This window comes from Helianthus annuus, chromosome 2, assembly GCF_002127325.2.
Source record: "Helianthus annuus cultivar XRQ/B chromosome 2, HanXRQr2.0-SUNRISE, whole genome shotgun sequence".
Lineage (NCBI taxonomy): Eukaryota > Viridiplantae > Streptophyta > Magnoliopsida > Asterales > Asteraceae > Helianthus > Helianthus annuus.
In genome coordinates, this window is record NC_035434.2 from 24,727,751 (window position 1) to 24,740,888 (window position 13,138).

The window sequence follows — 13,138 nt, forward strand, 5'->3', positions numbered from 1 at the left end:
CAAAGACTATTTTGGAGATTTTCCCGATAGAGTAAAATGCACGAATAGTCTCTGTGGTTTGGTTAAATTTCACCTTTAGTCCCTAACTTTTCAAAATTACACTCTTAGTCCCTGTGGTTTGACAAGTTGTTACTCGGATAGTCCCTAAAGCGGATGAAGGTTACTCGGTTGGTCCCTGTGGTTTGACAAGTTGTACTCGGATAGTCCCTGTGGTTTGACAAGTTGTTACTCGGATAGTCCTTGTCATTTCACACCCACTTTACAAGAAAAACTAACCTCCATCCGCTTTGGGGACTATCCGAGTAACAACTTGTCAAACCACAGGGACTAAAAGTGTAATTTTAAAAAATTAAGGACTAAAGTTGAAATTTCATCAAACCACAGGGATTATCCGTATATTTTACTCTTCCCAATATAAAATCTGCACATGACTCACATGATACGACCGACAATAGTCTAGATGGAGAGAGAGAATCAATAATATCCTAAAATTTCAAAATACTTCTGTCATTGACATGAAGAATGACAACGATAACGGCACCGGCACCGGAGTCGACTCACCGCTACTCAACAACTTCGTGTACGGCGTCGTTGACTACAAAGGCCGTCCAGTCCTCAGATCAAAATCCGGTTGCTGGCGATCTGCATATTTCATCATCGGTAACGTTTATTATTATTATTAGTATTATTATTATAATTGTTATAATAAGGTTTATAAGTTTTTGACGTTGAAAATATGCAGGTGTGGAAGTGGCAGAGAGAATAGCATATTATGGGGTGAGTTCAAATTTAATTACATATTTGACCGGACCGTTGGGGCAGTCAACGGCTACGGCGGCGGAGAACGTCAACGTCTGGGCCGGAACGGCGTCGCTTCTTCCCCTTGTTGGAGCTTTTATTGCTGATGCGTTTCTTGGTCGATACCTGACTGTGATATTAGCTTCTCTGCTCTATATTCTGGTTTGTAGATCTTTTCATCTTCGCTTATGAGATATTAATGATCACCGGATTAACCAAATGGATTATCATTAAAATATTTGTTTTGGCGGAGAAAATTAACAAAATAAGCCTTGATTATTTTATTAAATTCGGATCAACCTAAGCATGACAAGTGTATTTTAGCTCAATAGATTTTTTTAACGGCAAATCATCTTTATATCTGTATATAAAGAGTCACCAAGCCGCTTGGAAAGCTTACAAAAAAGAGGAGACGACAAAAACAGATTACAAAAGACCCGAAACATCAAAATCTAACCAACCCACCCATGACACGGTTGGAAGTTTCGAACGATGCTTTAACCACAAGTAGGAGTCTTCTTTGATTTGCTCAATAGATTTTAATTTGGCTAACTAGATTGCTTGCCACAAAAGTAGTGTGGGTTAGATCCATAAATGCCGCGGCAGATCCATAGAGCTACACCATAGACCCCCACGAGTTAAGGAAAAAAAAAACATTATTGTTTTTTGAAACTTAAACATGGATAGGGCTGACAATTCTGACACGAACACGGTAACACGACACGTATCTACATGAAGTTAACAGGTTTCGTGTCTATAACAGGTCGACACGATAAGACTGTTTAATTTTGTGCCGTGTTCGTGTTTACCTATTTCGTGTTCGTGTCTTATCATGTTTGTGTCTTAACAGGTCATGTCAGACACGATATGACCTGTTAAGGCTTAATACCATTATACAATACCTGTTAAGACCAGTTGACGGCTAAATATCAAACATGTAGTAACAGACTAACAGGTCATGTTCATGTCTTAACAGGGTATGATACGTTGGTAAATTTTTCGTGTCTTAACAGGTCGTTTCGTGTAACCTGTTTATTATCAGATTCCTGTTCGTGTTTGGAAAATCTGACACGATAAGATTTTGTGTCGTGGTTACCTGTTTCGGGTTCGTGTTTTATCGTGCCCGGGTCTTAACAGGTCAAGTTGACACAATATGTCAGCCCACGTGGAATTATAAAAACATTATTTTTTGAAACTTAAATGTGGCGCAAAATTGTTGGCGGAAGCCGTTGATCTTCATCTTCATTATAGTGGGGTTTTGGAGGTTTGACACGAAACAGTGGATTACTACCAGAATTGGAAGACATGATTATAACAGTGTGAATGAATAAACTTGAATAGAAGATGGACAGACAATAACAAATGTTATGAATGTCTTGGTACCAAGGGATGTTCCCGGCAACAAGTATATATATTGGATAGATAAACGGTTACTAGGTAGTTTGGTTTTGGCGGGAGTAACCGTCAAGTTTGAAACGTTTAACCTACCGTCACAACCGCTGGTCTACATCGTTACATACATACAAGTATACTGACACAATAATAATAATGTATAATACAAATAACTATTGAAATATAATTATGTTTATATCTATATATAACTAATACTCTCCCCTAAACATAATTATGTTTATGGGAGTTCTTGATGACGCTGTAGTTAGCTTCAGTTATAGCCTTCTTTGCCCTTGAGAAATCGAACTTTTTCCTTTGTTTCAGTTTCTTGAGTCCATGCCAATCACCACCACCATAGAATGCATAATGATCTTCAGCTATATCTTGAATTGTTTCCGACTGTTCTTGTAACCCACCGACTGCACCTGCTTGATTTGTAAATAAGGCATAATGTTTCACTTCCTTCTCCACTGCACCGGTACTACTTGAACATTCAGCAATCTCCGTTTGACCTGCATCAGTTATAATTTCCTTATCTCCTTCGCTCATGCTCTGTTTGGGATCCACCGTCTTCTCTTCCTCCATTCCGATTGCCTTTTCCTGTGTTACCTTGAATTTGTAGTAGTATACAAGTACGTCCAGATACATGGCGTATATCAGACGCATGTATTCACCATCTTCATACTCGAATCCTGTATCCTTTGCTATCATCGCCCACATACCATTCTCAGTGATTCGCCGGTGACCCCCTTCTCTCTTCACCGCCATATACAGGTCTAATAATCCCACTTTCCGATTTCTTGTTGCATATGCAGGCAACGGTCTTGAGCGAATTTCCAGTTTTTCTTTAATAAACCATTCTATCATGTTATCGAATGCAGTTTCCAGATAATATTTATACTTGATGACATAGTCTTCATCTTCAAGCATGTTAAGCAAAGCCTTGCAGTCTTGAAAGTTCTTAAAGGACATTGCTTGTAAAATCAGAATGTTCCAGTCTGGTTCATTGGTTGAGATGTTTAAATTTTCGAAGTATTCATTTAGAAATTCTGTTTTGAATTTCTCATGATCGGAATTCTTACTAACCACATATTGCTTTTCTAATTCTCCGATCTCCTCTTCTTTCGTCAAACCGGTATGACCATTCCTTTTATTGTATACAGGAACACTAAATGTTGGGAATAATTTACATACATCACCCATGAACTTCACTGTGAATCCCTGTATCATTAATTGATCGAAACTCAAGACATTTCTATCAATGTCTGGTGTGTAGAACACACTTTGTACTCGAATCTTTTCGGATCCTGTTATAACATCAACCGCACCGATTCCTCTAATAAAGAAAAAATTGTTTTCCCCCGTCTCCGTTTCAACACAAGACATATTTTTCATACGTTTAAACATGTCTATATTGCCAGAAAAATGAGGTTTGAAAGTTTTACTAACATACCATATATCCGACCAGTATCCACCGTCAGTTCCGATCACCGTATATTCCTGTCTCTGATTGTTTTGTTGATTGATCGCTTCATCTAGACGTTTTTGCGTTGCAGTATTGACCGCTAAACGTAATAACTGACTTTCTTCATCCTTTTCTTTTTCTTGGCATGCAGAAATTTTGTGGCCTGGTCTGTTGCAGTAATAGCAACATCGCTGCATCCATTTTCGTTCACGTTTTTCTTCAGTACAGTGCATGCATGGCATCACGGTTGACGACGGCTTTAAATCATCATCACTGATATAACCGGCTCTGATACCACTTGTTGGCGGAAGCCGTTGATCTTCATCTTCATTATAGTGGGGTTTTGGAGGTTTGACACGAAACAGTGGATTACTACCAGAATTGGAAGACATGATTATAACAGTGTGAATGAATAAACTTGAATAGAAGATGGACAGACAATAACAAATGTTATGAATGTCTTGGTACCAAGGGATGTTCCCGGAAACAAGTATATATATTGGATAGATAAACGGTTACTAGGTAGTTTGGTTTTGGCGGGAGTAACCGTCAAGTTTGAACCGTTTAACCTACCGTCACAACCGCTGGTCTACATCGTTACATACATACAAGTATACTGACACAATAATAATAATGTATAATACAAATAACTATTGAAATATAATTATGTTTATATCTATATATAACTAATAAAAATCAAGTTTATTTTGTTAATTTCCTTGTACAATATAAATATTTTTGTTAGTTTCCGTTAACTAAATTAGGTTGACAGTTGTTACGAACGGTTAACAGGCACTTGCATTGCTGGCTTTTTCAACACTGATTCCATCCGACTGTACAAACTCCATTGATGGCGGCTCATCGTGTTCACCTCAGCTGCAAGTTATCATATTTTTCATTTCTTTATATCTAGTGGCATTTGCCCAAGGCGGACACAAGCCCTGTGTGCAGGCTTTCGGGGCCGACCAGTTTGATGCAGATGATCCAGAAGAACTCAAATCCAAAAGCTCATTCTTCAACTGGTGGTATTTTGGATTGTGTGCAGGTCCTACAGTTGGGATCATTTTTCTTAGTTACATTCAAGATAACCTTAGTTGGGGTCTTGGCTTTGGAATTCCTTGTGTTATCATGGGTTTTGCCCTCATAATCTTCTTGTTTGGAACTGTAACTTATCGGTTTGGCGAGAAAACCCAAGAGAAAAACGCGTTTGCACGAATCAGCCACGTGTTTGTTACTGCAGCTCGGAATTGGAGGGTTACGTCTATAGAAATATGTGCCGAAGAGGAAGCTTCTGGCATAATGCATCATCAAGATTCTCAACAATTCAGGTAAAGGGCTTTATGGATCTTGGTTAGAGGTAGAAAGACAGGCGGGTCGGACAAGTTGTGTAACGGGTCGAAAGCTTGTATGCATTTTAAGCACACTTTATGGCGACTTTCGACCCATTCAAGTCCTATGACCAGTTTCTTTTTAAGTTTATATGTTTTAAATTTTTCTCTTTTGACCCGTTAACTAACAAAAGTAACCCAAAATGACCCGTTCATAATTCAATGTTGTAAAACAATGTCTAGAAAGCCGAGTACTCGCCGAGTAATCGCTACAAGGTACAGTGCCGATGCGATTTTCTGCAACTCCACGTCATTACTCGGAATCAGTTAGAGATAGTCAACTTAAGCTAGAATCGGATTTAGTCGGCCAACTCGGGATGAGTTTGACTAAAAGTAAAAAAAAAAATGAAACATAATTTATATGTCAAATATCAATTTTTGAAATACTTTAAAGACTTCAGTATTTGAACATTTATCTTTTTTATTTATATTGGTATTCACGTATTTTGTTATAAATATTAGTAAAATTATCATATTTGACATATATATAATTTACCAAAAATTAATTTCTTTATGATTTATCATGTCCGGGTACTCCCCAAGTACTCTCCGTCTAGACCGAGTACTCGCAACTCCCAGTTAACCGACCTGGGAACGCCTAGCGACTTCTTGAACCATGGTTCATATTATGTGACATGGAATAAGTTTGTAATATCTTGTTGATATGGGGTAAAATGGCAGCTTTCTCAACAAAGCTTTGGTTTCCCGTGGCGGGTCAAATGAAGACGGAACCGTCTGTAGCACTGATGAGGTGGAAGAAGCGAAGTCGATTCTTAGACTTATTCCAATATGGATCAGCTGTTTAGGTTATGGAATTGTATTTGCTCAAACTTCCACATTTTTCACCAAACAAGGAGCTACCATGGACCGGTCAATCGGGTCAACCTTTGAGATTCCACCAGCCACCCTACAATCTTTCATCGGCCTCTCGGTTATCATCCTCATTCCCATCTATGACACCATTTTAGTCCCTCTTACGCGGGCAATTACAAATAAGCCATCTGGCATAACAATGCTTCAAAGAATTGGAACCGGCATTTTTATATCTACTATTTCAATGGTTGTTGCAGCAATCGTTGAAACAAAAAGACTCAAAGTTGCTCGAGAGTATGGATTATTAGACGATCCGAATGCAATGATCCCGATGAAGATATGGTGGTTATTACCTCAATATCTGTTGGCTGGAGCGGGTGATGTGTTTACAATGGTGGGTATGCAAGAATTCTTTTATGACCAAATGCCAAGTGATCTGAGGAGTATAGGTTTAGCACTTTACCTGAGTATCATGGGAATTGGTAGCTTTCTTAGCAGTTTTATAATCTCGATCGTTGACAAAACGACTGGTGGAAACGGTCAAGATGGTTGGATATCCGATAACATGAATCAAGGGCACATTGATTATTTTTACTATCTTCTGGCTGGAATCAGTGCAGGTGCATTTGTGATGTTTATATATGCTTCAAAATCTTATGTTTATAATAGAGAAAGAGGCATGTGATGTGATGTGATGTTGTTGCCACGTTTGCCTCTGCGTAGCTCGTCTAAGTATTAGTCTGCTAACTTTTGTATCGGCGCATTGTATTGTGACGTTGCTGAATTATGTTGTAAGTAGTGAAGATATGTTTTGAATTGATTTCATGGATGCAAAAGGATGTGATTGTTGCAATGGTTGCTTAAATTTGTGGATGTAGGTTTGGCTTTTACTACCTTCTTTCTTACTAATAAAACTCTCTTTGGGATTTCTAGTACAATAAAACCTTTATGACTACGGGGCCGACAATTTTTGAATGGGTAAGTGCTGAACCAGTAAGAGTCTGAACCATTAAGTGTTGAACCAGTAAGAGGTTTGAACTATTAAAAGGCAGTATAATGTTTAACAATTCAAAGGTAAGAGGCAAATGCTATAATAGCTAAGATAGGCAAAAGTGCTTAATAATAGCTAAGATAATCAATCTAATTTAAGAACAAATTTTATGCAATGTTGACACATGATTGGTTGGATAAGCATATCTTATCGATCTTTCTAATGAAAATTCTTTTAGACTAGATTTAATATGTCAGTTTTTTATGTAAAAATACTTTTCCTTCTTATTTTAAATTATTCATTTTTAGTTTATCATTAAGTTCTATATAATAGGTTAATTAATAATATGTGGCATTCTAAATGTGGTTGATAGTTGGTGAAATTTGACCTCATCTAAGGTATGAGGTGCACGATTGAACTTTGATTGTTTCATGGGGTATTGTGTCACTTTCATATGGTAGGTGGTTTGGATAAACAATGTTAGTTTTCTAAGATGTAAATCCAAGGTTGGTGGTTTGGATAAACAATGTTTGTTTTTTAAGATATAAATCCAAATTTTGTTATTTTATTTTATTATCAGCTATAATGAGGCATTCGTAATGATAGATATTATAAATCAGAAGAAAAAAAATTCAATATGATCAGGGGCGGACCCACATTGGTGCCACCGGGGTCCCTGGACCCCAATCTTTTTTAAAAAAATAGTAGATTCGGTATATTAAATTGTATATGGACCCCATAAATACAATTAGGTGGACACCATAGAAATAAAAAGAAAGCTGGTGTAGTGGTAAATCTCCCTCTTTTTCACCAAGAGGTCATGGGTTCAATCCTTGATAAGCCCATTTTTCTTATTTTTTTTTTAAATCTAGTTCAAACCTCACTTTAACTCGACCCGAACAAGGACCGACCCGAAAATGGACCCCATTGAAATAAAATTCTGGGTCCGCCACTGAATATGATCCTTGTATATCAATTATTTTTTGAATTTACATCTAGATAGTTGGTAAACGGGCAACAAGCTGCGCCGCTACCTCTTTTTAAATAGCAACACTAAATCTTTTAAAAACTACATCAATAGATCTCGGTGTCATAACATTACTATGCGTGACCCTTTGAACTCGACTAAGTAGGTCCATAGCCTCTGGCGCCAGAAAACCAAAAGTATCAAAGGCAAGTGGGATAAACACGTGCTGGTTGTCAAGGCACATTTTCTTGTGTTTGGTCACTTTACCCGAAGCAGCCTTTAAAGTAGCATGACCCACCGTGAAAGCACTACCCTCTAAGCCCACAAGCGGGGAAACCCCTGTTAGATCCACACAGGCATGTTTTCCTCCTACCCATCCAAAGACCAAAATGTCGGTTGGTCGAAGTGTAGATCTCCCTTCCAACAGTTCAATTAAGAAATTAACGGGTGTCTCTTTCTTAGCAGAAATACCAGTGCGTCTGAATATGTCAAAATGGACATCGCTAACCAAATCATGTCGGTATTTGAACCTCGGGAGCTCTCTACAATGAACTACATGCTCCCCAAAAGAATCCAAACACACCTTATGACAAACAGGGCATACCTCATCAACTGGGAATAAAGGAATCGTGGGGCGATACTTAAGGATAGTACGGTACTCCATCGGCGACATATGCTGGCCTAACCCATCTATAGGTATAGCAAGAAGAAAATCTTGTGCATGTGGTGCTCGTAGACACTCAAAAATGGCTTTTTATCTAACGGTCAAGTCAAACTGTACTTCAATGTCGTGGACAATTTTACTAAAAAGAGCACTCGCCAATGCATGTTGGGCTTTAGGGGGTGCGGTGTACTTATTAGTGAAACCGCTGAAGTCAAAGCTTGGAACCGTGTCACAAAGATAAGCCAAAGCACAAACATAATCAGAATCCATACACATATGCCATTGTCTCTTAAGATGTGGTCTTGTAACACCCACGATTGGGCCCTCGAAGCCACAAAAGCATAGGATGAAGCTTCTACATCCGAATACAACCCCAAACCTAATAGGTAAGGAAGCAAGTCACCACTTGAAGCCTCCAAAGAAAGGACCTCCACAAACTATCAATTCCTCAATCACCTCACGCAAACCTTTGTCAAAGAACAACGCTACATCTTCCCTGTGTACAGGTTGGCATGTCCTCAAGCCAAAGAAAAGTTTGGCAATGCCCATACAGGATCGAAGCAAAAGTAGTTCACTCTGCGGGTCACCTAATTTGGGTAGAATACACATCAAATTTACCGCCTTAGCAGCTCTTTTCTTTGCCAACCCACTAATAAAGCTTGCATCTCTACTAACCCCCCCCCCCCCCCCCAAAGAAGCTTCACCCCACTAATGGCCTCCCGATGTCCGTAGAAAATAACCCTTCACGAAACTTGCTACCATCACAAGAAGGCCAAAATAGCTCAATTTTCTTAATATTAAGTTCAAGACCCAATGTTGGCCCATCACCTTAATGATGTCCAACACTCTAGCCACCTCTTCTGAACCTCCAATGACAGTCCCATCATCAAGATACCAAGCATGAAGGAGAAGCTTGCATTTGTTTCTAATTTGATGCACAAGGGGGTGCAAAATAAGAGCGAAAAGAAGTGGTCCCAATGGATCCCCTTGCTGAACTCCCGTGGTAGACCAAATGTGCCCATCTCTAAGATACAATCTTGCTGGTTGCCCGTATAGAAATTCTACCCACAAAGAAATAGAAAGGCACCTCATCCTAACCTCACGAAGTAAGGCTGATCTATCCACCTGGTTAAAAGCATTAGAAAAATCTATAGTAAGCATTGCAAGAGACCCATCAATGTGACGTTCATTTAAAACCCTGTTGACGGTGTGTAAAATGGCCTCAACGCCACCCCACACGCCGACCCTAAATTGAAAATCATTAAGGTACTCGATCATTTCTTTACCAACACCCTTCATAGCAACCTTGGAAATCAAACGCCTCCATATAGTACCCACTGCAATAGGTCTAATCCCATTTTCGGTTTTTAAGAGCGGTGTAAGGGGAGCAGACGCCATAAGCTCTGCCAAACATGATGGGCATTTTCCCCTAACCATAAGTTGACTACCGCAGTGATAGCGGATAAGAGATCAGTGGAAACTAGCAGGCCCCTTTCCACATAAAGCATCCAAAATGTGTTGTGCCCTCAATCCATCCCTCCCACATGAGGTTCCTTTAGGAAACGATTTAATTAATTGTATATAAAATTCAACAAGTGGTTTATGATTGGAGTGTCGGATTGGGTTTCTAGGGCTAAGTCACTAAAAGTTGTTAAAACCGGTGGATTATGGACAGGATAGTTGTGTTTATTAATAATGCATTCTTCTTTTCTAAACAATATTGTTTAAATCATGTTTATGAAGATTATGATTTTTTAGATCTTATGATTTGGATTTCGTTCAATAAAGACGAGTAGGTCTTGCATAGGTACACTGCAAGCTTATGATGTTATACGCGGTCACGCTACCAGTCATACAATCGAAACATTTTGATCCAATCCGTTCTTCCTTAATCAATACTCAATCATATGATCGAAATATTTTGATCCGGTCAGTTCATGCTCAATGAATTACTGAATTAAAAGACTTTACATAGGCTGACTTTTGAAATAAAGTTACAATATTTATGACTCAATAAGTTGTTTTTAAGTCGAGGGTCTCTTTAAAGACAACCTCTCTATCCTTATTTCCTAGGGATAGAGGTAAGGTTTGTATACACCTAACCCTTCTCAAATCCTACCAATAGCTTTGTTATTTTTCAGATTTACTAGGCACTGTGGGTATTGTTGTTGTTATGAGCCAATAGGCTAAGGCGATCGAATAAAAGTGACATTTATGAAATCATTTATGGTCAATAGCTATATTATACTATTGATATCTTTTACGGATTTTATGAATGTAGTAACTTTCTTCTTATAATTTTACGACTGAGGTCTTATTTCGACCTACAATTGCAATCTTAAGTTGTTTCAAATGTTCAAAAACATAATGTTGATAACCAAAAGCAAAACACACATCTTCTTAGCCGCATTAACCCTTTTTCGGCCCAGTACTTGGGGGGTTTCCAAGGTGGCGATGAAAAAGGTCGGGAAAGACATGGCCCATACTTGGGGGACTTCCAATTTGGGGTAGGGACGCCAAATGGGGCAGAGGCGGTGCTTCATAGTGCGAACAGGTTTCTCAACTCATTTCATGCAGATGGTTCCTTGGCCTTGCTTACTTTGGACTTCTCCAATGCTTTAACATGGTTGACCGCACAGCCTTCCTCTAAGAGGTTCATCAGCGTTGCCCGTCAATTTATCGGTGGGTATAATTCCTTTACGCCCAGCCTGCTAGGTTGTATGTTGGTAACGAGTGTACTGGGCTACTACCGGAGTGCAACAAGGAGATCCCTTGGGGCCCCTTCTCTTTGCCCTTGTCTTACACCCCCTTATTCTTTGGGTTCAGGACCGTTGTAACCTCCCGTTTCATGCTTGGTACTTGGATGATGGGACGATTATCGGCAACGCGTCTGACGTTGCTAAGGCCTTAGACATCATCAACAAGGAGGGGCCATCTTTGGGGCTTTTTCTCAACATTAAGAAAACAGAGGTTTTTTGCCGACATGCAACAGGCGGAAAGTTCATGACGGGCTTTTCCCGAAAGGGATTGGTAGACCAAAGAGGGGAGTTAAGCTCATTGGTGGAGCTGTTAGTCGTGATCCTAGCTTTATTGGGGAGTTGGCAGAGCGGCGGCCTCAGTGGCGGTTGACCTCATGAAACTCTTGCCCTGCCTTAGGGATCCCCAATGTGAACTCCTTCTGCTAAAGTCGTGCATGGGGGTTGCTAAGTTACTTTTTGGGCTACGGACTTGTCAACCCCATTTGATGGTGGATGTGGTATCTCGATTCGATGATGCCCTCCAGGAGGCTATAGAAGACATAGTCGTGGGTGGAGGCCCCTTCTTTAGTGACCTCCAGTGGCGTCTGGCATCTCTGCCAATGCGTCTAGGTGATTTGGGCCTCCTCTCATCTTGAGATGTTGGGGCTTATGCATTTATGGTGTTTAGAGCTCAGTCTTAGGAACTACAGGATCATATACTTTGAAACAGTGGGATCGTCGGGCTTGACCCAGACTTTCAGCAGGCGCTTAAACGCTTAAATGTCTCTCTCCCAGATTTTGATGTTGGCGGTTTCTCTAATAAGGCACCGCCCCCTCGAAGCAATAAAAAACTTTGGCGAATGCTCTGTTTAGCAAAATCGCTCAAATCCTGGGAGAAGTTTTTGATTTGTCACCCCGCCAGAAGGCGGTGTTTGAGTGCCTGAAGGGTCCCCATGCTCAGGATTTTTTGACCGTTATCTCGATTGAGAGGTTGGGACGATGCATGTCTGCAGTAGAATACAGAGTCATTCTCAAATACCGGTAGATGATCCTTATGTACCCGGAAGATGATACTTGCCAGATATGCCGTAAAGCTTGTATGGATAAATACGGGGAGCACGCATTTCATTGTAAAGAGCTCCCTGGGTTCAAATATCGGCATGACTAGGTGCGAGATGTTTTGTAGGACATCCTGAGAAGAGCTAGGATTTCTACTAAGAAAGAGGCCCCTATGAATTTCCTTACAGACCCTATGGAAGGGAGATCTACTCTGCGACCAGCGGATCTGCTCGTCTTTGGCTGGGCTGGGGGGAACATGCTTGTGTGGACCTCACGAGGGTTTCCCTTTTGGTTGGTTTAAGGGAAAATGGGTTTGTAGCTGGAAAAATAGCAAGAAAGGCAGAATCAAAGAAAGTGGATAAGCACGCTAAAACTTGCGCAGAGAACCAGCATGTCTTTGTCCCTTTGCCTTTGATACATTTGGCTCCCTAACCCCATAAGTTGTCTACTTCTTAACCAGGGTCCAACGGGTCATCAACAGCAATTGTTCAGCCCCAGGGGGCAGGGGTTTGTCTTTGGAAGGTTAGAGTTTGCTATTCAGAAAGGGGTAGCGACGTAACTTGTTCCCCGTCTACCTTCTGTTATGATCTAACTTTGCAAATTATTTAGTGAAATAAACATTGGTTTTATATAAAAAATTTAAACAATAACAAAACTTCTAAAATCCATGTACTGTGATAACACTCAGCCGACCCACACTACTTAATAAACATGCAAATAGACCAAAAGGCCATGTAAAAAAGTCAAATATTTGTTTGCCAAATCTTCAAGTTTCCCAACAATAAACAACACATACAAGTAGAGTAGAGCAAGAGGGCAAGAGGCCATATAAAAATTCAAATATTCGTTTGCCAAATCCTCAA

The 13,138-nt window shown here is 39.9% G+C and overlaps 2 protein-coding genes across 2 annotated transcripts; one reads left to right on the plus strand and one right to left on the minus strand.

Moving 5' to 3' along the window:
* The first annotated feature begins 444 nt into the window (after positions 1-444).
* On the plus strand, positions 445-6,721 carry LOC110912808 (protein NRT1/ PTR FAMILY 5.10). The gene is made up of 4 exons (XM_022157635.2): positions 445-660; positions 743-960; positions 4,448-4,983; positions 5,725-6,721. Exons 1-4 carry the CDS (start codon positions 516-518, stop codon positions 6,539-6,541), a joined length of 1,716 nt encoding a protein of 571 aa, XP_022013327.1. The 5' UTR covers positions 445-515; the 3' UTR covers positions 6,542-6,721.
* A 2,465-nt stretch (positions 6,722-9,186) lies between these two features.
* LOC110887808 lies at positions 9,187-9,915 on the minus strand. Its single transcript, XM_022135377.1, has one exon. It carries the CDS (start codon positions 9,913-9,915, stop codon positions 9,187-9,189), a length of 729 nt encoding a protein of 242 aa, XP_021991069.1.
* Between the last annotated feature and the right edge of the window lie 3,223 nt (positions 9,916-13,138).